General features: G+C 56.3%; 1 protein-coding gene across 3 annotated transcripts; it reads right to left on the reverse strand.

Annotated features, from left to right (window-relative positions):
* Nucleotides 1–2,455: 2,455 nt before the first annotated feature.
* Nucleotides 2,456–21,685, reverse strand: SERINC2 (serine incorporator 2). 3 transcript variants are annotated; one of them, XM_080803135.1, is made up of 12 exons: nt 21,554–21,685; nt 19,641–19,689; nt 19,385–19,542; nt 11,805–11,966; nt 10,850–11,043; nt 10,207–10,286; nt 9,675–9,812; nt 8,795–8,964; nt 7,026–7,116; nt 6,573–6,714; nt 3,966–4,184; nt 2,456–3,022 (listed from the first exon to the last, which is right to left on the reverse strand). In XM_080803135.1, exons 4-12 carry the CDS (start codon nt 11,838–11,840, stop codon nt 2,887–2,889), a joined length of 1,206 nt encoding a protein of 401 aa, XP_080659261.1. In that variant the 5' UTR covers nt 11,841–11,966; nt 19,385–19,542; nt 19,641–19,689; nt 21,554–21,685; the 3' UTR covers nt 2,456–2,886. The 3 variants fall into 3 exon arrangements, with proteins under 3 accessions (XP_080659261.1, XP_080659262.1, XP_080659260.1); XM_080803136.1 differs by lacking the exon at nt 21,554–21,685 and adding an exon at nt 19,957–20,634 and having other exon boundaries at nt 19,641–19,868; XM_080803134.1 differs by lacking the exons at nt 19,385–19,542; nt 19,641–19,689 and having other exon boundaries at nt 21,554–21,680.
* Nucleotides 21,686–24,274: the final 2,589 nt, after the last annotated feature.

The raw sequence follows: 24,274 nt of genomic DNA on the forward strand, positions 1-24,274 counted from the left end.
TGCTAGTTAACAGCATCATCTGGCTCCGCCAAGCACCAGGCTTTATGGTTTACAAAACTGCCACTGTTGCCATTTTACAGAAGCGAGGTGGGGCACACAGGACTGGAGCTGAGCCCAGAGAGCTTTCCAGTCCCCACACTGATCTGTGGGCTTCATACTTGCTCTTCCCAGACAGCCCTTCGACAGCCTGGTCCAGAGCTGCGCCCTTCTCTGTCCCAGACCTGCCTGTCAGGGACTAGCCCACAAAAAGGGCGGTGTCCTATGGGCCTGACCCAGAGACCCATGAAAGACAGGAGGTGACAAAAGAAAGTGAGAGGGGAGAGAGACCACAGAGGAGAGCGTATGAAGGAATAGAGACGGGAGGTCAGAAAGGAGGGGGGGGGTGTGGAGGAGGGAGGAAGAAGGGGTAGGGAGGAAGGTGGAGAGAAAGGGAGGAAGGGAGGGAGGGAGGACATGTGGAAGCCATGGTGCTGGGCAGTAGGAGACAAGGGCCCAGACCCTCTGCAGCCAGACCCCTGGGTGGGCAGCAGTCAGCCCTGACATCCACCCCCACCTCCACCACAATGCCCACCAGGTGAGTGAGTGTGACCACCGCCTGACTGGGGGACTGAATGGCGACTGGGGAAATAACATCGGCGGGGGGAGGCCCTTTGCCCTGTCTGGGAGAAATCCAGGTGGCTTCTCAGAGGTGGTGACCTCCAAGTTGGGACCTGAAACTCCTTCACCGGGCATTCAGACTCTCCAGCCTGGCCTCGCCTCCTTCCCCATTAGGCCCACCCTGGCCTAGACCCTGGCCCAGAACTCATGCTCAGTGCATGTTTGTCGAATAAATAATTTGAAAACTGTAGAGCAACATGGTACAAAAGCAGGACAAAATAGTTCACTCCTACAAACTCATTTAAAAACAACAACAAAAAAAAGTTATCAGGAGCATGGTGTGGGCTTTTTCTTCCAAAGGTGAAAGGAGGAAAGAAAGGAGGTTCGGGCTGCTCCATGGAGAGGGTTTCCTTGGGCTGACAGGCACCCAGGGCCAAGACCTTCCCCAGGATCTGTCCCAGGGTTGAGATACAATGTCCTCTGCCCCTCCTCTAGTCCCCACCCCACCCCTTCTCTTCATTCCCAGGCCCTGGCACCTGTCCCAGCTACCAACCCTCCCCTTCATTCAGGAAAATCCTTCTAAAATACCACCTTGACCATGTCACTGCTCTGTCTGAAGCCTTCCAGAACTTCCCCACGACTGCCTCACACCTTCACTGCTTCTACCCTGCTCCAAAACCTTCCATGGCTCCCCTCTGCACCGAGGGTAACATCTGGTCTCTTCGCAATGGCCCTCAAAGGCCTGTGTGATTGGGGCCTGGACCACCTCTCAGCTCACAGCCATCTCCTGACCTGCACGCTCCACGCTGACCAGCCACCCCACACTCCACTGTCCTGGAATGCCCCACTCTCTCTTGTTCACATGCTGTCCCCTGTGCCTTGAGCATTTTCATTCCTCTAGAGCTGGCTGGTGCCCATTCATTCTGTAGGATGTCCGTCCTCATGCCCAGCCCATGGCAGGCCTCCCCTCAGTATAGCCCGGGCACCCCCACAGCCCTTGTGACCCACGAGCTCCCTGGAAACAGGCTGAGTCCCTGGCCACCGCCCCCCCAGCACCCAGCAAACGGAGTCACGTCCTATCTATTTGTCACACCCGCAAATGGAGGGGGTGCATGGCCTGTGGGCAGCCACCGTGTCGGGACCAGGCTCTGGGGCCACGGTCAGGAGCTTGTTGTTCCCCGCTGCATTGCCATGCGCCTTCGGAGACGGGAACCCATGGTGCTTATGGGGCACCCACGGGCTGCCTCATCCATGCCTCACAGCAGCTCGGGAGCGGGAGGTGTTCGTTCGACTGATGGGTGAGCAGCCAGGGCCCAGAGGGGTAGGACTCGCCTGGAGACCCACGCAAGCCCCACGGTTTCCAAGATTCACCGGATCCAGACCCACTCGGCTGACTCCAGTGCACATCCCACCATGCCCTAAGTCTGGGGCTGGGTCAGATTCTTCTCTGCATTCCCCAAGGCACCTGGCCCAGAGCTGGTGACAAGGACTATGGCTATGGCAAGAAGGAGTAGGACCCTGGTGGCAGGCTGGAGATGGGCGGGAGCTCAGGACGGCACTGGCAGGACAATGAAGATGGCCCCATCAGCCACCAAACTCTCCACTCCACCCTGACTCTGGCCTTACCACCCCTCATGTGGACACTGCTCCAGTGCCTTTCCTGGCCCCCAGACTCCCTTTATCCTCCTTCCCCTATAGTCTCCCCTTCCTCTGCCCCAAGGCTCTCCAGGCCTCACAGAACAGAGCCTGGGGTCCCTCATCTGGCCTCCTCTGCTCTGACATTGTTTCCGCCCCCACACTGGCCCCAGAAGTCATGGTGGCCGCACCCAAGCGTGGGGGGGCACAGAACACGGGCAGGTACATACATTAGCTGCTTTATTGCGCAAAGTTGTGGAGACTCAGTAAGGCACGGAGTCCCAGAAGGGGGCGGCGTGCCCTGGGGGATGTGGTCAGCACCACCCGGGGCCTCAGTGCTGGGGACCCCATCCTGGGGAGTGGCTCTGAGGGTTTGTCTCCTTGGGATCCCTCTCCCGGAGAGCCTGAAAATAAGGGCCCCTTTTTTCCCAAGAGGGTGAGTGCAGGGGATGGGGGACAAGGGTAAGGAAGAGGCAGCTCTGTGGTCTGGAGGCAGTGGGAAGGTGGGGCTCAGGTTTGGGTCTGAGGGTCCCCATCCCCAAAGGCACTAAGAACAGGGGGCCCAGCTCCGGAGCAAGTCCTGGAGGTGGGCTGGGGTAGGGGCTCAGCGTAGCTGACTCCCTGAGCCCCAAGGCACCAGTTGGGTGGGCCGCCTCAGCTGAAGTCCCGGTTTGGCAGGAGGAGAGGGGCCACCAGGGTCCACAGGTAAAGGAGCAGCCCCGCCCAGCTGGCGCAGATCTTCACCCACACGGCGGTCCACGTGCTGATCAACTTCCGGGTCTCGCCAGGTCTGGAACACACCATCGTCCCAGTGACCTCAGTCCTGGTCCTGACCCTATGACCCAGTTGTGACCCCTGACTTTGACTCTGGCTCTTACTCTGTAACTCTAGCCCCTCATCTCTGATATTTTTGATACTTGGCCTTGGTTCTGTCTTTGACCTTAAATGTGGCTTTTGATTAATACCACAGACCTGACCCTGACCTCAATTTCAACACTGACCCCAGTCCTAGACTCTAATATTATAACCTGACTCCTGGTCCCTGCCTTTGGGACCCCAGAGCTCCTGACCTTAGTCCTGACCTCCAACCTTGACTCTGACCCTCAATCCTCTAACTCCATCCCTGAACCCTGACCTTAAGACCAAGTTCTGATATCTCTGACCTTAATTCTGACCCTTGACTCTGTAACACCAGTCCCAAGCCTGGACCTTGTTACTCTGATCTTAGTTCCGGGACCTGGTAACTTCAATCCTGGCTTTATAGCCTGCTAACCCCAATTCTAACCAGAAGAACCAAATCTGTGACTTTATATGGCCCCAGTCCCCAACCCTTGACTTCAGGACTCTATTCTTGACCCTGTAACTGACTCTAACCACACACTCTAAATCCTAACCCTCCAGTCACGAATCCCAACTCTGACCTTATACTCTTGATCTGTAAGCCTCATCTGCCCTGCACAGGCCTAGCGTCCCCTCCTGTAACCCCCCACCTTTCTCAGGGACTTAGGGAAGGCACAAGCTACTGAGCAGACTGGCCTGGCAGCTGGGGCCTGGAAGGGCAAGCTCTGCGGAGGGTCCCAGACAGACTCCTCTGTGGCCAAACCTGCAGCAGGCATCAGGAGAAGCCGGGGTGGAGGGATGGAGGCGGGGGAGGCGGGGAGGGGAGAGGATGTATGCGGCGCCCACGCCCCTGCACAGCCCACGCAGTCCGTGCCCAGCCTGGGTTCGTGTACCTGTACCAGTTGGTAAGGGTCATCATGATGTGCAGGGACGCGAGCACCAGGCAGAAGTGGAAGAAGGAGTAGCTGTAGGTGACGCCATCCTGCTCATTGTCGAAGGCCTGGCCCCGGCACTCTGCCACCACCTGCCGCTGCTGCATGATCTCTGGCGCCGACGGGCCCTCCTCGGTCTGCATCAGGCTGTTCACCTGCCGGTGGTCCGAGGAGCGCAGCCTGTCGGGGAGGGAGGGGAGAGGCAGGGAGGAAGCCAATGGGGGCCTCGTGAGCCAGGACATTGGTCCTAAGGGTGGGCACGGTGGTTCCAGGACCTTGGGGCCTGGTGACCGGGTGGTTAGGCTCTGGGCCCACCCACTCACTGCTTTGACTCTGAACGCCACCTCCCCTTCCCATGTGGCCTTAGGCAAGACACTTAAGCTCTCTGAGCCTCTGTAAAATAAGGGGTTACAGTACCTCCCTTGTGGAGCTGCCAGGACAGTAATAAGGTAAAGCCCTCAGCACTGTGCCCAGAACAGAGTAAAACTAGAGAAACGGGCGCTGTTATTCGGGCTGTCCCTCTGCCAGCCCCGTAAATAGGTACTGAGTACTTAGTACTGCAAGGGACCATCCCCGGGATGGCATTCACTGACCATATTAATAATGAAGAATACTCATTTGCCATTAAGTTTGTTTTCCTTCTAGAGTAGTTTTACCAATGACGTCCCCTTTCTTCATGTTTATGACCAAAAAAAAAAAAAAAAGCCACCAGCAGTAATGATTTTTTTTGGTCATTTCTGTAATGAGGTCTTGATGTTTCTAACAGTATTTAATAGAGTGAGACACACAGGCAATTGTGAAAATCCAACTCGCATTTGGGAAAAATAGTGACCCAGAAGGAGAGGGGGACCCCACCCACATCCCACCAAGCTGAGAAGTCACCCGAGGAGCTTCTCCTGACTCCAGTCATCATCAGACATCATGCTGATCTCCAGTGCTTGGGAGCGCAGGTCCCGGTGACACAGCTGGGCACGGCAGCCGTCCTCAGTGGTCCCTGCCCTTGTGGCTGCACCTGCTTCCTTGCTCTCTGGGTTTTAAGAACTGTGTGCTAAGGGGGCACCTGGGTGGCTCAGTCAGTTAGGCGTCCTACTCTTGATTTCGACTCGGATCACGATCTCAGGGTCTCAGGATCGAGCCCTGTGTCCGGCTCTGCACTCAGCAGGAGGTCTGCCTGAGATTCTCTCTCTCCATCTCCCTCTGCCCCTCCTCCTGCATTCTCTCTCTCTCCTCTCAAAAACATAAATAAAACGTTAAAAAGCACTATGCTTTTTTAAGGCTCCTGGGCTCTCAGAGGCACAGCCCCGTGACCGCAGGATGGGGAGGTGAGTCTGGGGAGCAGCAGGGGCACCACTCTGAGTCTGGGGGCTCTGCAGCCACCATGCGGGCTCAGACAGGGGGCCGCTCCTCTTGAAACTCCCTCTCCTTATCTGTACTGGGGAGAGGATCTGGGTCTTCCCAGGTTGAGAAAAGCATCAAATGAGGCAACAAAGAGTGACTTCCTCAGGCTTTGAAAAAAGGGCGAAACAAAATATGAAAGAGCCTCAGAATGTTGGGAGACAGGTGTGCTGCTTGGAAGAAAACAGGCCCTGCCCGGGATGGATGGACGACCCCAGGAAGGCAGAGGCACTGGGTGGAGGCCTCCTCCAGGCAGCCATGCGGGGATGGAGAAAGTGGCGTTGGCTGTGGGCCCCACAGAGCCGACTGTGGGTCCGCCGGACTTGGTGTGCATGCCAGCTACACTCATGTTACTGTCTGGTGACTTACACAATAGCCACTCGCTTGCTGCCCCCCAGCTGTGCAAACGCTCCCAGTTATTTGCTATAAAAGCAAACAATGATTTGGCACCGACTACTTGCCAAGTTCTTTTCTAAGCGCCTTATACATACTAACTCATCGACCGCCCTTCCACAACCCTGTGAAGTAGGGACTATTTTTATCCTTGTTTGACAGATAAGCAAACCAAGGCACAGAAAGGTGCAGCGACCTGCCCAAGATCGCCCCGCTGCTAAGTGGTACGGCCATGTTCAAACACAGGCAGTTTGGCTCCAGAGTCCACACTGATAAGCCCTTGCTAAGAGGCTCCTTTAAAAAAAAGCTGTTATATGATATTCAGTCTGAGCTGCCCTCTCCCAGGTGAGACTGTGGGGTCCCCACCACGCCAGGCATTGGAGGTTACCATCCTCCACCATCACAAAAGCTCAGAAAAGTGAAGCCACTTGCCCTGAGACCCCATAGCAGGTGAGTGACACAGCCCACCCCTGCTGGCCACAGTCCAGGCTTCTTCCCTGGTCCCCCCCTAGGTGCCTTCACCCTACTGAGCTGGACACATGCCAGGCTGGCGTGCAAGAAGGGGGCTCTGGGCCAGGAGGCAGCGTCCAGCCGTGCCCCTGCTGCCCAGTCATGCTGCACCCTCAGAGGGATCCCATTCTGCACGAGCACAGGGCTGGATCTGTGTTTGCTAAGGGCGCCTTCCTCCTTGGGGCCTGGGTTCCCATGTCCTCCCCTCACTTGCACGCTCAGGCCCCCAGTCATGATGCCTCCCCAGAAGTCAGATGCCCCCGCCCATACCCGATGAAGAGCGTGCACAGGATAAAGACAATGAGTCCCACGATGTTCGGGGCATCCCACCAGTGAGTCTCGTAGCCGTCGGGGCCCGCCAGGATCGTCCCGTTGCCGAAGCGGGTCAGCAGGTGGGGGTTGCATTTCTGGTCTAGAGATGGGAGCACGGTCCCCCTCAGCCCCTGTAGGCCAGGTCTGAGGAAGGGTCGAGAGCCAACCCAAATGGACAGACAGACATACAACTGACCATCCAAATCCCAGCAACAGACAGAACTTGGCAGACAAACGACAGAGAAAGAGCTCCAGGAACAGCTAGGGTCCTCCTACCTCCCTGAAGGACTAAGAGGGGGTACAGGCTGGGCTGAGATGTCCCTGTCACCTGTGAGGGTCCCCAGCCCACTGGAAGCCTGCTGCTGACCCAGGAATGAGCCCAGGCTTCCCCAAACCCAGGACTGTACTCACCAGGGACACTGGACAGGGCAAGCCAGGTGACAAACATGGTGTAGAGTGTGATGACCGAGGCCTGCAGCAGACCCGAGTTGGGCTGGGCTTCCTGATAAGAGCAGTCCATCAGGAAGAGCCCCATCAGACCTGGGGGGGGGTGCCCCACCCACACCTAGCTCACTCACACCACACCGGCGGGCCTCAGGAACCCCCACCACCCTAGAGCAATCCCACCCCACACCCCTCAGGAGAACACAGCCCCTGGGCCACCCACCCACCACCCACCTTGCCCACTCAAAGGTGGAATCTTCATTCTTTCTCTTAACAGACTATCCCAGTCGCTCCCCTCGGAGAATGCACCCCAGAGCGGCATCTGTTCACATTCTGAATTAAAGTCCTCCCTGCTTTGCCCCTGCCTTCGTTTCCACCTGCCCCCCACCCGCACCAGCAAGCTCCTCCCCACCGACTGTATTCCAGCCAACCTGGCCTCCTCTCTGTCCACAGAACCCACTAAACCCTCTCCCACCTCAGGGCCTTTGCACTCGCTGTGCCCACTCCCTGACATGGTCCTCCCCAACATCTCCACACAGCCAGCCTCTCCTTGGCTTTCAGGCCTCAGCTTGGAGTTCTCAGTGAGGCCCCAACACCCTAACCCTCACAGCAGCACCCGCTCCCCTCCCTGCCAGCCCACCCACCTTTGCCCCACACAGCATGTATGATCCCAAATTATCTCCCTTGGCCTCGTCTCCTACCAGCTGTTCTTCCCCACCCTCACCACACACACGCTTGGAAACAGGAATCCAAACTTTGATAAGCAGCACAGGTTCGGGGTCCAATCTGCCAGCGCCACCCCCAGCTCACCCCCCGCCCCCCAAGCTATGCGACCTCAGGCGTGTCTCTCTCCTCCTCTCAGACTCCCCTTACTGGTCTGGAAAGTGGGGATGATGGCGGTGCCCAGACTACATGACAGGACAGGTCATGGAGCTGCTGTTAGTCCCCTCACAGCTACACCCCAACATCTCCGAGAGGGCCCAGCACACAGCAAGCGCTCTGGAAGTCGTCACTGAATGAATACTGATTACTGTGTGAGCTGGGACAGAGGCATCACCCTCTCTGGGCTTCAGTTTTCTCACCAGGAAATAGAGGCTCAGATGAGAAGGGAGGTTCCCCACCTTTCTGCTAAAGACCCTCAAAGGCTCCCCAGGCTACCTGTGAAACCCCCAGTGGGCTGAGATCTCATCCCCAACCGTGAGGCACCACTGGGCTCATAGGGCTCTCTTGCTGAAGAGCTCATGATGACCTGGGGGGCCCACCCGTTATGCCAGAGGGTCTGGAACTGGGGACTGCATCAGCACCTCCCAATACCGCTTGCTGAGGGGATCTGGGAGATGTCACCCAGTAGTCCTCCCTAACGGTCTCCCGATTTCCATAAAGACAACAAGAATAACAATAGTTAATGCCTGATAGATCTCTATAGGCCAGGCCCTGTTCTCTGGGTTCACAAACTCTATTTCAATCCTGCAAATAACTCCAAAGCGTAGGTATTACCCTCATTTCTACATGGGAGAAGAGAGAAGCACAGAGAGGGTAAGGCACTTTCCCAGGGACACCTAGCAAGTAGCTATGAAAGCTATGACTCAAAGCCACGGAGGCCAACTCAGGAGCCCATACCCTTAGCCCGAGCCTCTATGACTGATGGCCCTTCCCCAAGACCCCCAGGTTCCTACCAGAAGTACCCCAACACCGAGGGACCGGGCGTGAGAACGGGCAGAGACAAGCAGGCTCACCTGGACCTTGGGCAGGACGGCGACAATGGAGACGCAGAAGCAGAGAGTGAGGTTGAGGCTGATGAAGATCTTGCCTTCGTAGCAGGTGCCGGGATGAGTGTAGTAGATGAACAGCAACGTCACGGCCGCGATGGACAGCGTGTAGAAGAGGAGGGTGAAGAAGAAGAGGCCTGGGCAGGAGGGGTGGTGAGAGGCTGAGTCAGGAGGCAGAGAGACCCCCCCCACCCTCGAGGGGGGCTTGTCGTGCAGCCCCATGTGTGGGCCCTTGGCTTCCTCATCGGAGGAATGATATCAGTGTCCATCACTCACCAGCACCTGGATGAGCTGTTGCCCCATCTTGAACTAAAAGGACTCACTTGCCATGAATAAGTTAACCATGGAAAGAAATACAATGAACACAAGAGCCTTTCACAAAGTCCATTGGCTGCTGAAGCCCAGACCTGCTGAAGCCCAGCTCTCTGTAGAGACTGGCCGCTTTCAAGAGGTATTGAGACCTAACCGGCACCTCATTGAGCCCTCCTCCTTGGTCAGCACAGGAGAATGGAAAGGGAGCTGAGCGGGGACCCGCTCTGCCCCGGGGGCTTCAGGAACCCAGTGTCATTCCATTTGGTCTGGGCTGGCTGCGTGAGGCCCATCCTGCAGGAACCGCTGAACTAGACCCCGCCAAGACCTCTCTGGCCCGGCTCCCCTCTTACCGCCCCCCAAAGTCACCCCAGGACCAGCTGCCCCTGCCCACACACATCCCCCCTTCCTTCCATCAGCCCCGGTTGGTTCCATTGCCGCCCCAGGGCATGGGCCGCTCCAGATGCCCCCCGAGGCTTTCCTCCAGCTTGGGGACCCACTGCTGCCCAGGCTATGGCAACGTCGGGACATCGCTCACCTGCATACCAGGCCCGGGAGTCACACTCCTCGGCCTTGCACAGCCACCGCTGGTTCCAGCAGTGAGCGAAGTCGATAAGCAGCACCAGCTGGATGAGGGTGAAGAGGAAGGAGCCCACGACACCGAAGTAGAACCAGACTGCATGGGGAGAGGGAACTGGGGTGAGGGGGCGAGGCAGCAGTGGGGGGCAACCTGAGGGCCAGGCTTTATGCCATGCCTTGCAATGGGGAGCCTGAGAAGTAGCAATGTCGTGCTCTCGGGGAACCCCTAGGCATGTACAGAGAGGCAGTGTGGCAGGGCATGGGGCAGGGGTGAGGCTGGCCCCACCCACCTCCCCCCAAGCCCACCGCCGTATCGCCCAAAGGCCATGTGGCCAAGCACCAGAGCGCTGTCTCCTACCCAGCCAGCAGCAGCCTGAGGTCTGTGTACCGAGGCAAAGCACAACCCCCACCAGTGCTCCTCCCTCTGGAGACCCCACCTTCCTCCTGGGACCCCACCCACCTACCCAGTCCCTCCCACCAAGACCACCTACTGTTGGAGAAGGAGCCCTCAGGGATATAAAATGCGCCCACGGTGATGGCCACGAGGATCAGGAACTTAAAGAACCAAAATCTGTTGGGGGATAGACCAGGATGCTAAGTGGGGGGAGGGGATAGACCAGGGTGCTAAGTGGGGGGAGGGGATAGACCAGGGTGCTAAGTGGGGGGGGAGATAGACCAGGGTGCTAAGTGGGGGGAGGGGATAGACCAGGGTGCTAAGAGGGGTTCTGGGGGTTCTGGGGGCAGGCCTGGCCCCCAGAACCCCTACCCCCAAGAGCAGGTCCTGGGTCCTGGGGCAAGTGAAGAGGGGTTTTCTGATGGTCTGATGGGCATAGTCTGCCCCGGCCCTAGAAAAATCCCTGAGGGACAGAGGGAAGGACTAAGTCAGAGCGACGGTGACCACCCAGGTTCTTGTCCCAACTGTGTCACTTAAGTGCTGTGTGGCCTTAAGCATGTTCTCACCCTTTCTGACTTGTATTTCTTCATCTGAGAAGTGGAAAGAGCTAAATGAGCTGATCGTGGTGTTCTGGTGGCTCCCGAGTCTGGGGGCAGGGCCCGGAGACCGCTGGAGACCGGCCGGGGGCAGAAACTACGGTGGGGGTCCCAGCTGCAGGCTGGGGGGGGAGGTGCCCTCACCCGTTCTGGACGGCAGCCCTGGGGTCCCGGCTGCTGCGCACGCAGATCATGAACAGGGTGAAGAGGAAGAAAAAGGCCGCTGTCGCAAAGCACATGCGGTAGACGGCGCGGTGGCCGAGCAGGGAGCCACAGTCGATGTGGCCCTGAAGGATGACGGGCGTCGTCGTGGCCCCCTCCTCACACACCCACGGCAGCTGTGGGGAGAGGGAGCAGCGTGAAGGCCCCCTACCCACAGAACCCTGGGCCAACTCTGCCAAGGCTCCCCACTTCCCTGCCATCTGGACTCCCTCCCGGCCCGGGGGCTGAAGTCCTGTGAGTGGCCCCTGGGGACAGATGGGGACACGTGGCCCAGTGACAGATCGTGATTCTCTGCTTGCTTCCCTGCTGTCGCCCCCACGGTCTCCGGACTGCACCGCACTGTGGGAAGCAGGACTGAGTGTTCCCCCCACCACTTACACCAGAACCCCCTGGAACTCCGGGGGAAGGTGAGATTCCAGGGCTTTCTCAGACAGAACTAGTGTTTGAGGTGCAGGCCGAGAATCCGCATTTCTAGCACACTCCCAAGGGCATTCCCACTTCCCCGTACACTGAAATGTCAGAGCCACTGGCCCAAATATGGCCCCGGGCCTGTGCCAGGCTCTGAGATGCTGGGATGAACGGAAGACTGAGGCCCCCAAACAGGGCTCGAGAACTAAGGAGGGAAAAGCACGGCCCAGGGCCAGCATCCAGGGGAGGACAATGATGATCCATAAGATTCTCCAAAGGACCCCAGGCTTATGAGAAACAAACTCTCCTCCCATCACCAGCCCTGGGACACTCCTGCCCAGCCTCCTCGATGAGCTGGGACCTCAAATCGCACCCCTCCTCCGCTCCAGGCCTGGAGCAGCTGGGCCTGCACTTGAGAGCCGGGTCCCACAGGCTGCCCCACCCCCCTCCCTGCCGTGGGACCCCTCACCTTGTGGAGCTGACTCTCCACGCTGGGGCTCAGCATGATGATGGACACCAAGACCCCCAGGAAGAGGAAGGCCGTGAAGATGAGGCGGGTCACGGTGGAGTTGGGGCTGGAGGGGCAGCAGCTACACAGGACACAGGGGGCAGAACCGCAGAGGCAGGACACCTGTGGGAAGGACAGGGCCACGGGGGGTGGTGGGGAACGGTCCCCTTACTCCCTGCCTCCTCTCCTATTCCCCCTCCCCTTTCCCCTTCCCCAGCCAAGCAGGAGCACCCCCCCACCTGCCCTCTCCATGTCTCCAGATCTTTGCCAAGCCTGCCCTCCCTGGACCAGGCAGGGGTGCCCTCTTCCTCCTCAGACATTATCCCATCGAAGGTTCAAGCCCCAGAGGGCTCCGAGGAAACCAAGCTTCGAAAAGGTTGGGTCACGCTGTTTCTTATGTAGGGGGAGGCAGCATGGTAAAGGATGGGTGGATGGATGGATGGATGGACTGCTCCAGACCAGCTCCAACATGGATAAGCTGCGCAGTGGCCCTACACACCTCACTCAACCTCTCTGAACCTCAGTTTCCTCTTCCATAAGATGGGAATCATAACAGTACCAACTTCTCACAGGAGTTTTAAATTGCAACGTGCTCCGGCTTTCTTTTCCCCCTCGCGGTTTAGCGTTTCTCCCTGGCTTTCTCTTTTAACTCATGTTTGTCCACCTCCCAGTTTCCAGCATGTGAGCTCCGCCAGGGCCCGGGGTTTGGTTCGAGGTGTAGACCCAGCGATCGGAATGGTGCTTGGCTCACGGCAGGAGCTCAGGGACTATGGACTGAACAGATGTAAAGTGTCTGGCGTGGACCCAGACACATGTAAAGCCCGCAAGGAACAGTCGGCCTGAGGTAACCATGTGCTGAAGGAAAGGAAGGCAGAGTCGTGAGGGGCTGTGATCTCCTGCTCTGGGGCTGGCCCTGTCCCGGACAGCAGGGACGATCTTCCCCTCCCCCCGCCCCTCCCCCTCTCCCAGCTCGGCTGCCCAAGCTGCCATCAGCCCCTGCCCTCCCTGGGGCCAGCTGAAATCATGTGGGGCCTGGTGAGGCCACTCTATTCCCAGCTGGCATCCCCAAACAGACTGACCCCCTCTGGGGACCGGACCTACATCCAAACACATCCGGTCACCAGTTTCTCTCCCCTGAGACCACCCCGGCTCTTCACCCAGGTATGTAAGAGTCAACAGTTCTCAGGAAAGACACCCAACAACCATTCCACCTGTCATGGTCATTGTTGCCCTGAGTGTCACTGGCAGGGGCCTACTTCAGACTGGGGGTGCAGGGTCCCTTCCCTGAAGAAGGGACATTTGAGCTGAGCCGAAGAATGAGGGGGCCCTCCCCCAAGCAGGGGCAAGAAAGAGTGTTCCAGACAGAGGGAGCACAGGTGGAGGGCAGCTCTGGGGCGGGCAGGAGCTGGGCAATGGAGGAAGAGAAAGAAGCCCCTTGTGGCCAAGCTTTGGGGGCAGGTGGCGAGTGGCGGATGGGGAGGTCAGCCAGGCTGGCGGGGCCGGGCAGACATGTGCAGAGTCCTGGGGTTGATCCTAGGAGCAGAAGGCATCCAGCGAGGGTCGAAGTTGGGAGGGACAGGAACAGCCTTACGCTGAAAGACCGCCTCCGTGGAGGGCAGGCTGAAAGGGGCACCTTCCTCCTCAGAGACCCTGCGGCATTAAACTTTCTGGAATGGTCTCAAGGTGTGCGACACACTCTGCTTGAGGTGTAGCTGCCTTCCCGTCTCCCCTTCCCTTCCTCCCAAGTGCGGAAATGCCCCTGGAAATGCTCCTTGTTACCCATCTCTCTCACCCACAAGGCCAAGTACAACATGGTGGCTAAATGCAACACCTGCAGAATGAATTTCCTCTTTATGGTTCAAATCCTAACTGGCCCAGCAACTCCTGGTTACATCTTGCAGCCCTTACCCCAAGCCCTGCCCCCCACCCCGGCTGCCTTTTGGGGGTGAAGGGATAAGCAAATGCCAGAAACGTATTTTATAAACCGTAAAGAACATTCTGGCTATGAGACAGACTAGCGATCAGCCCCATTTTACAGACGAGGAAACCAAGATCAGAGAAGTTAAGACGATGCCAGAGTCACCCAGCAAGTGGAGAGCAGTACTGCAATTCAAGAAGAGGGACAGCATCCCTTTAGGAGTTGCTGGGTCCCGTGGTAAGCCCCTTATCTACATGACCCCATCACTGACGTCCCACTTTACAGACAGGGAAAATGACTCAGAGAAGTGACATGACCAGGGTCACAGGGCAGGTAAGCCGAGGAGCTGGGATTCGAGCTCATGTCCGTCTGTATCAAGGGCCCACTAGCTCACTGATGGCAGTCTCACTTAATTTCAAAACATCCCAGGGATGGGGGCACCTGGGTGGCTCAGTGGGTTAAAGCCTCTGCCTTCAGCTCAGGTCATGATCTCAGGGTCCTGGGATTGAGCCCCGCATCGGGCTCTCTGCTCCGCAGGGAGCCTGCTTCCTCCTCTCTCTCTTTCTCTCTCTGCCTGCCTGCATACCTGTGATCTCTGTCTGTCAAATAAATAAATAAAATCTTTAAAAAAAAAAAAAATCCCAGGATGGGATTCACGGAGGCCCGAGAGCACCGGTCTCAGGAACCATGTGTTAAAGTGCCCGAGTCAGGGCCTGGCTCTGACTTGTTACCACTTCAATCTGAGACATTTGACACATACAAAAAACGGCCCCACGGCCCTCGGGGAGCCTGGTCTTTCAAATCACCCTGATTCTTGGAGATCAAAAGCCAGGTGTTCCTGACATCCGCAACCTTGGGATTTCCAAGGGCCAGTAGCCAGAGAGAGGAGGTCAGGGAGAGAAAAACACACAGCAGCCCCCCCGCCCCCACACAGCAGCTGCTGATGCATCCCTGGAATCCCTCGTGCCTTCTGACCCAGTCTCTGCACCCCCAGGCATCGCTCCTACAAGAACCTCTTCCTGCAGAAGTACCACCCACAGGGGTAAGGACAGACGCGTGCGTACGCGCGCGCACACACACACACACATGCACACGCACACACAAGTTCACTGTGGTGCTGCTCACACCCAGAAAGTACTAGGGGGGGAACTTAAAATAACTAAATGCCCATCCGTACATCATGGTCCCTACAAGGGATCTCTGCTGAGTGCTGCAGACGTGTAGGTAACACTTAGAGGGGTACATGTAACGAAGAATAGGGAAATATCAATTCTACCTCAATAAAGCTGGTTTTATTGCTAAAAGAGAAAAAAATTTAGATTAAGACGAAAAACCAAAATAGGCACAAAGCTTTGGGTTTTCTGAGCTTATTAGAATCTCAAGAGACTGCCAATAACCTACATGTCCCGTGCCAGGGGCCCATGGTGGTCCCTTTACTCCATGGAACGTTACAGGGGCAGGAAAGAAACAAGTCACCGGGACACAGGGCAACACAGACTAACATTTATGACACAAGGGGAAAGGCCAAGGCAGACATGACATTGCTCCTGTGCTAAGATTACACTCCCACCCACAATGGGACTCAGGGGAGTAGCAGCAACAGAGCAACACCGAAACACTGGGCATGGTTTCGCGGTAGCCTGGTTCTTGGAATGGGGAATCAGGTCGTAGAAAGCCCTGGGTCTTATAGCTTTCAGGCTGCAAGGCTCCTTGGCATTCATCTGGTTCCGCCTCTCTCTAATGAAGAATCACCCGGAAGGCAGCCTTCTGCTGCTTACACACCACCAATGCCAAGGAGCTCACCACCCCCGGAGGCAAGCTGGACAGCTCTGGAACCATGTTCGGTTTGGCCTGGTGGGAACAGGCTGTCACCGATCACTCACACTCTCTTCTGGTTGCCCTGAAAGCCAGGGATGTGGGTTCTCGGGACCATTCCTGGGGCACCAGGCAGGCAGGGGAGGCAGCTAGGGTTGGGGCCACAGTTTAAAGTTGCTTTGTTTCAAATAAACTGACCCGGGGCACCTGGGTGGCTCAGTTGGTTAAGCGCCTGCCTTCAGCTCAGGTCGTGATGGAGTCCCGCGTCAGGCCCCCTGCTCAGCAGGGAGTCTGCTTCTCCCTCTTCCTCTACTCTGTGTGTGCATGTGCTCTCTCTCTCTCTCAAATGAATAAAATAAATCTTAAAAATAAATAAATAAACGGACCCTCCACTTCTGGGTATTAGTCAAAAGCAAGGACTCAGACAGATACCTGCACACCCATGTTTATAACAGCAATATTCACAACAGTCGAAAGGTGGAAGAAGGCCCCCGTGTCCATGAACTGATGTATGATCAATAAACACAGTGTGTGCTATCCATACAAGGGACTATTACTGAGCCCTAAAAAGGAAGGACATTTTGGGGGCGCCTGGGTGGCTCAGTGGGTTAAGCCTCTGCCTTCAGCTCAGGTCATGATCTCAGGGTCCTGGGATCGAGCCCCACATCGGGCTTTCCACTCAGTGGGGAGCCTGCTTCCTCCTCTCTCTCTCTGCCTGCCTCTCTGCCTACTTGTGATCTATCAAATAAAAAAAAATAATAAAAATTAAAAAATAATAATAAGAATAAAAAGGAAGGACATTTTGACACCTGCTACAACACAGATGAACCGTGGAGACATTGTAGCAAATGAAATAAACCAGACACCGAAGGACAAATGTCCTTTGATTCCACTGATATGAAGACCTAGAGCAGTCAGATTCACAGAGACAGAAAGTAGACTGGGGGCTTCCAGGGGCTGGGGAGAGGAGCATGGAGAGTTATCATTGAACGGGTAGCGAGTTTCAATTTGGGGAGTATGAGAAAGTTCTGGAGATGAATGGTGGAAATATTCGCACAACAACGTGAATGTAATTAACGCCACTGAACCACATGCTTAGAAATGGTTAAAATGGGGGCGCCTGGGTGGCTCGGTGGGTTAAAGCCTCTGCCTTCGGCTCAGGTCATGATCCCAGAGTCATGGGATCGAGCCCCGCATGGGGCTCTCTGCTCAGCGGGGAGCCTGCTTCCTCCTCTCTCTCTCTGCCTGCCTCTCTGCCTGCTTGTGATCTCTGTCTGTCAAATAAATAAATAATCTTAAAAAAAAAAAAAGAAATGGTTAAAATGGTCCGTTTTATGTTATGTGTATGTTACCACAATCGGGAAAAAGGAGGGATCCGTTTTCAAGGAAGGGTAAGAAGTCAGCCAGGTGAGGAAGGGAAAGAGGTTCCTACAAAGGGAACAGCATGGGCAAAACTGCAAGAAACACTCTCGTAGGGGCAGCTATCAAGAGAAGAAGGCAGAGGGCTGATGCAAGTGTTGGCCAAGGTCTCTATGGGCCGCGCCAAGGAGTCTGCACTTTTCCTGAAGGCAATGAGCAAGCATCCCGCAGGAGAAACAGAGCATCAGATCTGCGTTACCGGAAGACCACTTTGGCCACAGATGGAAGACAGATGCCGGGGGGCGGTGCCCAGTACCTCTAGGAACAGGGAGAGCGAGCCAAGGGAAAGGAGGCAGAGCCTAGAGCTTTTCTTGTGTGTTTCAACCCACAATATTTTCCCTTTTGGACACTACCATTCATTTGGGATGATATCAGTTCGATATCATAAAAATCGATAGCCATTTTTTTAAAAAAAATTTTAGAAGATTTATTTATTTATTTATTTGACAGAGAGACACAGAGAGAGAGCGGGAACACAAGCAGGGGAAGTAGGAGAGGGAGAAGCAGGCTTCCCGCCGAGCAAGGAGCCTCGATCCCAGGACACTGGGATCACGACTGGAGCCTAAGGCAGCCACCCAGGCGCCCTCAATAACCATACAAAAAAATAAATATATATAAATATATATATACACACACACACGTATATATGATATATATACATACACATATATATGATATATATAATGTCACGGTACATCATATATATCATACGTCATGAGATAAATTACAAGCTTCTTGAAAACTGAAAAGAAGTTACAATGCAAATTTCTTAAAAGATTTTATTCATTTTTTTTTTATTTGCTAGAGAGAGAGAGAACACAAGCAGAGGGAGTGACAGGCAGAGGGAGGAGCAGGCTCCCCACCGAGCAAGAAGCCCGATGTGGGGCTCGATCCCAGAATCCTGGAATCATGACCTGAGCCGAAGGCAGAGGCTTAACTGATAGAGACACCCAGGCGCCCCTAAAGATTTTATTTTTAAGTAATCTCTACACCCAGCATGGGGCTCGAACTCATAGCCCTGAGATCAAGAGTCGCATGCTCTGCTGACTGAGCCAGCCAGGTGCCCCTAAAGTGGTAAATTTTTATGTGACATTTTGCCACAACTGGGACAAAAAATTGGTCCCAGTGAGGATAGGGAGCACCTTGCAGACTCCGTGAACAGCTCCAATACTGGCCGAGTCAACTGGGGAACAGAGGAAACCCAGCAGAGGTCAGCCCCCGACTACTCAGGGCACACGCGCCACCGTGGGCAGCACTAATAGATCACTTAGTCTTGGCGCAGCCACCAGCTTGCAGGAGAGCCTTAGACAGGTCTCTTTTCCCTGCTGTGGAACTCAGTTTCCTCAGCCATAAGATGGGCTGCTGGGCAGGGCAGTGAAGTGGCTCACAGCCCAGGCTCTACCGTCAGTCCCAGTGTCCCTGGTCCCCCACTTCCTCGAATGTGATCTGGAGCACTTTCCCACTCCAGCGTGCTTAGAGCGGCCACTGCAGGCCAGCTTCGTGCTAAGTATGTCAGCGTGCCCCTCTCCATCCCGCTTAATCCTCACAACGTGCGGAGAGACAGGCACCATTGGTCTCTCCCCTTCCTCACTCTCTGCCCCTGAGGGAGGGGCAAGGGGACTGTGGCCGCAGTCACACAGCCTGGGAGAGGCCACCCCAGGCTCTGAGTCCCATCCTCGGCCCTTCCGCGCTCCCCCGCATGCAGAGCATAGACAATTAGATCCGATGGCCTGCAGATATTAGACAAGGCCCTCCCTAGACATCTGCTCACCGTGCAGGCCACCAAGTGCTGGCTGGCCTGGTGACTCCCATCGCATCTTGGGCCCATCTTATCTCCTCTGAGCCAGGGCTCACCCTTGGCCCAATACAAATGCTGACCAAAAGGCATGATGGGCAGATGCAAATGGGTTATGCCTGGAAGACTTCTCCCTGGATCCACAGACTCCAGAATGTTCCCCCAAAGATGCCCAGGAACCCCCTACTAGAACTTTCCTCCTATGGCGCACATCTCTGTTGAAACAGGTTGTTTTTGGTTTGTTGTTTCTTTGTTTTTTTTTAAGTAGGCTCCACACTGGGCATGGAGCCCAGCACGGGGTTTGAACTCACAACCCTGAGATCAAGACCTGAGCTGAGATGAAGAGTTGGTTGCTTAATTGACTGAGCCACCCAGGCGCCCCTGAAATAGGTTGTTATCAGTGTCCGGTAACACCCAACTGTACCACTTAATACTGTGTGGCTGTGGGGAAATCACCTTCCCTCTCTGATCCAGTTTTTCTGGATCATTTCTGTCTGTCATTTTGTCTGTCATTTCTGTGAAATGGGAATCACGAGAACTGCCTCACCGGGGCCGTGGCTGAAGTGAATGAGAAGACACACACACAGAGCTCACCACACGCTGGCTTGTGCCACCACTGAACAGCGCTGGGCCCTGAATGAGGACGTCCTGGTCGTGGCTGCTGTTGGTATCATTAACGGAGATAAGGCGACTGTGTCAGAGGGCAGGCGAGAGAACCAACCAGACAGCACGGCAAGGGCTCAGCACAGCGCCTGGCATGTGGTAGGAAATCAGTAAATGTCCGAGGTCAGAAGCCCCAGGGAGGCCACTGAAAGGAGGGACAGGTCCCCTGCAGACATTAGATACTCACTCAGTGGACCTCCCAGTTCTACCCTGGACCAGGGCTGTCCCTCAGGCACCTGGGATGTGAAGGGAGGCAAGGTGTGGGCTGAAGCCTGGACCACGAATCAGGTTTTAATCTTGACTGTCCAGCTTCCCATCCGTTGTCTGTGCAACCTACAGGAAGTCGGCTAACCTCTCTGAGCCGCAGTTTGTTGAGGGTTTGAGCCAGCCCGTCAGGTGCCTTCTGGTCTCAATACTGTATGATTCCATGACTCAGTGGCCAGCTTAGGCTGCAAAGGGAATTCTCCACCCACTCTCCAGGAGGTTACAATAGCACCACTCACCGTGGCCAGGAAGTAGGTGGGGCACTTTTCGATCTTCCTCAAACAGAACCGTGGAGGAGGCAGATGGGGAGACAGAGGCACAGGGAATTGGCAAGTGCCCCTCAGCCTCTCAACATGGACCACTTCCAGGCCAGCCCGGCCAAATGGAAAACTGGTCAACCTCAAGGAAGCGCTCTCTCCCCTACCAGGAAGCAAACCCTTCCTGGCCAGACCCAGCCCAAACCTAGAATTCACTGGGCAGAAAGGAATCTCAGAGACCTGTTCTTCATTCCTGTGGGCACGGGCCCACACGTGCACACACACGCTTCACAGGTGGGTAAGTGGAGGCCCAGAGAGGACAAGAGATAGTCCAGGGGCCCATTCTAGAGACTCTCGGTGCATATAACATTCTTAGAAAATGGTTGCAAAGTAATCTCCAGATCCCTAAGCTCACCAGCCCTACAGCACACACACACACACACACACACACACACACACACGAATCAGGGACAAAGGAAAGCAAGTCCTGAGATTTGCAGCCACCAGACCCCCCTCTTCTCTCTGCTTCTCTTTGTGTAGGGCAGAGGGGGAGGGAGCTGCCTGAATGAACCTCAGATTTAATGAGGGGAAGAGGGAAAGGAGAGGGGGCTGGGAAAAGGGAAAGGAAAAGGGGCCTCCCAGCTCCTCCCCTTTGCTGGCTGCAGCCCCAAAGCAGTACCCCACCACCACCACCCGCACACTCTAGCCTCCCTCAATTCCTGGGTCTTCCAACGCAGAGCTGGGCCTGCTGGCACTTGGCAACCCAAACCCATCTCACTCAAGCGTGGCTTAGGAAGGCAGGTGGGGGCTTCCTCTCCACCCCCATTTCAGGCTCCCGGGCCTAGAGGGGAAGGGCCTGGGGCTCACTGGGGAAGTCCCCAGGACTTAGTGTGAGCTAGTCTGAAAGAGGCAGAGGCCAGGATGCAGAAAGACAGGCTGGACCATAGGACAGACGGACACCCGTGAGACAGGCAATGACTGATGGAGAAGCTACGGACGGACAAAGAGAGTGGGATAAACAAACGGACAGAAACAAATGTCCGACAAATATAAATGCTCAAATTGAGGCAGGCGGGCAGGGAGACAAACTGACAGACAGATTGCCAGAGGGACAGAAAAAGACACTGCAGAGTGGGGCAGGGACTAGGCGGGCCACACAAAGAAGTAAGAACGTGTGAGAGAGACAACAGGCGGACGGCGAGGACGTCCCCAAGTTGGGCGAGGTGGGGCCCCAGCGCGCACCCCCACCCCGGGCTCTGGGCCTCAGTCTCCCCAGTCCCCGAGAGGGGAGCCCTCCCAAGGCCCGCCCCTCCCCCCGCCCCGCCACCCGGGCGCGCCCCAACCCCTCCCCCGCGGTAACCCGAGCACCGGACACCAGCTGTCCCCGGCGCCCGCTGGTCCGGGATGGGGGTGGGAGGACCGAGGGACTGGGGGACCCGAGGGGCGCGGTGGCGGGGTGCGGGCCCAGAAAGACAAGTTTGGAGGAAGGAAAAAGAAGAAACTATGTGGAGGAAGAAGACGGGACAAAAGTGCGGGGCCGAAGAAGGAGCGGGCGGCGCGCGGGTGGGTCAGGACTCACGCAGCTGAGCACGGAGCAGGCCCCCAGGCAGGCCCCCATGGCGGCGGCGCGGGGCGCGGGGCGCGGGGTGTGGGGAGCGGGCGGCGGGATCGCTGGGGCTCCGGGCGCCCGGTCCTGGCCCCGCCCCGCCCCGGTCGGGCCCCGCCCCCGCCCCGCCCCGCCCCGCCCCACCTGCCGAAGCCTCTCGCCGCTTTCCGGCGGCGCTCGGAGCCTCCGGGGACTCACCTGGGCAGGTGCGCCCAGAAAGACCCGTAGGGAAAGTGACAGGGCCTGGGACTCCCGCGGCCATGTGAGGCATGCAGCGGTACCCGACTCTGCCCCGGGTTCAAGCCCTGTTACAAAGCGAGGTTTTGGAAATACCGAGCCTGGGTTCGAACCCTAATGAGGCCACAATGCGACCCTATAACACTGTCCCCTCACGAGAGCCAGAAGCCAAGTGATGGTCACCCCAAACTCCTCGGTGTAGAGCCTCCACCCAATATATAGGTGTTGCATGGTGCATGATCTGATAAAGAAACTTGGGCAATTCACTTCACCTCTCGGAGCCTCAGTTTCCCCATCTGTAAAATGAAGATACCCACCTCATGGGGCTGTTCCAACACATAGTAAATGCCTGATAAATGTGAGCTCCTCTTCATCCTTGTTTCTCCTAAGACCCTGGCCTCACACTCCTTCAGCCATCCTTCCCACCACCCACACCTTCTTCAAGCTCTACTGACTCTTGATCCACACGTTCCCCTGAGCCATTCCTGCTGGCTGGCTTATTGCTCCCCAGAGATGCCCAAACGCCGGCCCCCAGCTAAGGAGGTCAGAAGGGTGGGTGGGTCACATTCCCAGCCAACTGCCCCGCACGGGTAGGTGAGGGAGACCCAGAATCGGGGCTCTGTAATTATTCTCAGTTTACCCTCCAGCCCTCTCCTCGCTCAACCCTGGACAGATAATGTTAGGGCAGGAAGTCTAAGTGCCTCACAGCTGGCCCTGGGGCCAGAGATCCGGCCTGACTGCCCCTTGGGTGATTCATGGAGCCAGGCTATTGACTGTGCCCAGGACTGTTCCACAAACACACCCTACAGCTTCCCTCCTCCCCACCTTTGTCCACATGATGCCCTCCCCTTGGAAAGTCCTTTTTTTTGTCCTTACCCCCACCCCGCTTTCTGTCCCCGGAAGCCTCGCTCATATCCCATATCCTAGTGAAGAGAACCACTACTACCCCCAAACCACTATGTGGCCCCATTAGGAATGAGTATCCTCCAACTCCCCTGAGTCTCTACCACATGGACCTATGTTACAGTCTCACAAATAAGGCAAGTTACCAGAAAGCTGGAGCAGGTACCAAACTCCTTCACCTACATGGTCCCATCCAAACCCCACAATCACCCTAAGAAGTAGATTCATTCCCCACTCCACCCAGTTTACAGATCGGGAGACTGAGGCACAAAGTAAAGTGATGTGCCTCCCGTAAGCCCAGCCCTGAATCAACATTGGCTGTGATTATCGTGGTTGCTGTTATTGTTGCTCAAGGCCACACAGGTCAGAAGGGCAGAGCCGGAAGACCACCTGGCCTGGCCTTGACCTTGGAACCCAAGGCCTGTCCCTGACGTCCCATGGCCTCTCTTGGAAAACAGAGCAGAAGATATCCTCTCTCTGTGCAAGAATAGGTGCGGTCCTTCCCTACTCCAAGACTAGGAGCCACGCAGGGACTGTCCGCGTCTCGCCACCCCTCCCCTGACCTGGGCCCAGCACCAGGCCCGGCACACGGGAAGCAGTCTTGCGGAATGGACGCAAATCTGAACTCCTCCCCAAGCCCAGTTTCCTCAACTGGTTGTGACCAATGGTCTGATCCCAAAACAGCCCATCCACAGTCCTCCTCTCTCCAGAAATCCTCTGCGTCTGCAATGCCACCACGCAGTCTAAAGGGACCCTTCCCACAGCCGCCCACCCCACCCAGTTCAGCATCTTTTGATACTTGTGCCCCAAGGGCCAGACTCTTCCTTCCTCAGCCCCTTCCTCTCCCACGGCCTGATCCAGGAGAAAGCACCCAAAACCAAGACAAGCCACAGCTGAAACTCTTCTTCTGTCAGAGCCTCTGTCACCCTCGGCCATCCTGGGGGTCACCTCACCTCCCTCCCCTCCCCTGAAATGGGGATGCTTATCTTGCTTAACCTCCCACAGCTGTTGGGAACATCGAGAAAGCATTGGAAGAAATAGGCAGTTGTCTGGAAGGAGGATGGGTTTGACGGGACTGCAAGTATTTTTTTAAAGATTTTATTTGTTTATTTGACAGAGAGAGAGATCACAAGTAGGCAGAGAGGCAGGCAGAGAGATGGGGGGGAAACAGGCTCCCCGCTGAGCAGACAGCCTGATGCAGGGCTCGATCCCAGGACCCTGAGATCATGATCTGATCCGAAGGCAGAGGCTTAACCCACTGAGCCACCCAGGCACCCCCCTACCTGGTTTTAGATTACAGTTTTCCAGAGCAGGACGTCGCACTGCCCTCGTCCTGGCCCCACCCCGCCCAAGATCCCCAAGACCTAAGCAAGTGGCCCTTGAGACCCCTCGAGGCCCCCATGGCACCCTACACGGAGGGGCCAATCGAGCTGCAGATAACTCACCGGGTTGCCTCGTCCTGGTGACGACTCCTCCTCCTTCAGCCTCACGCTTCTCATCTGTAAAATGGAGACCATTGTGTTTGCTCGAGCTACCTCAGGGGATTATTGAGAG

The sequence above is a fragment of the Martes martes genome (genome assembly GCF_963455335.1).
Source record: "Martes martes genome assembly, chromosome: 4".
Classification (NCBI taxonomy): Eukaryota; Metazoa; Chordata; class Mammalia; order Carnivora; family Mustelidae; genus Martes; species Martes martes.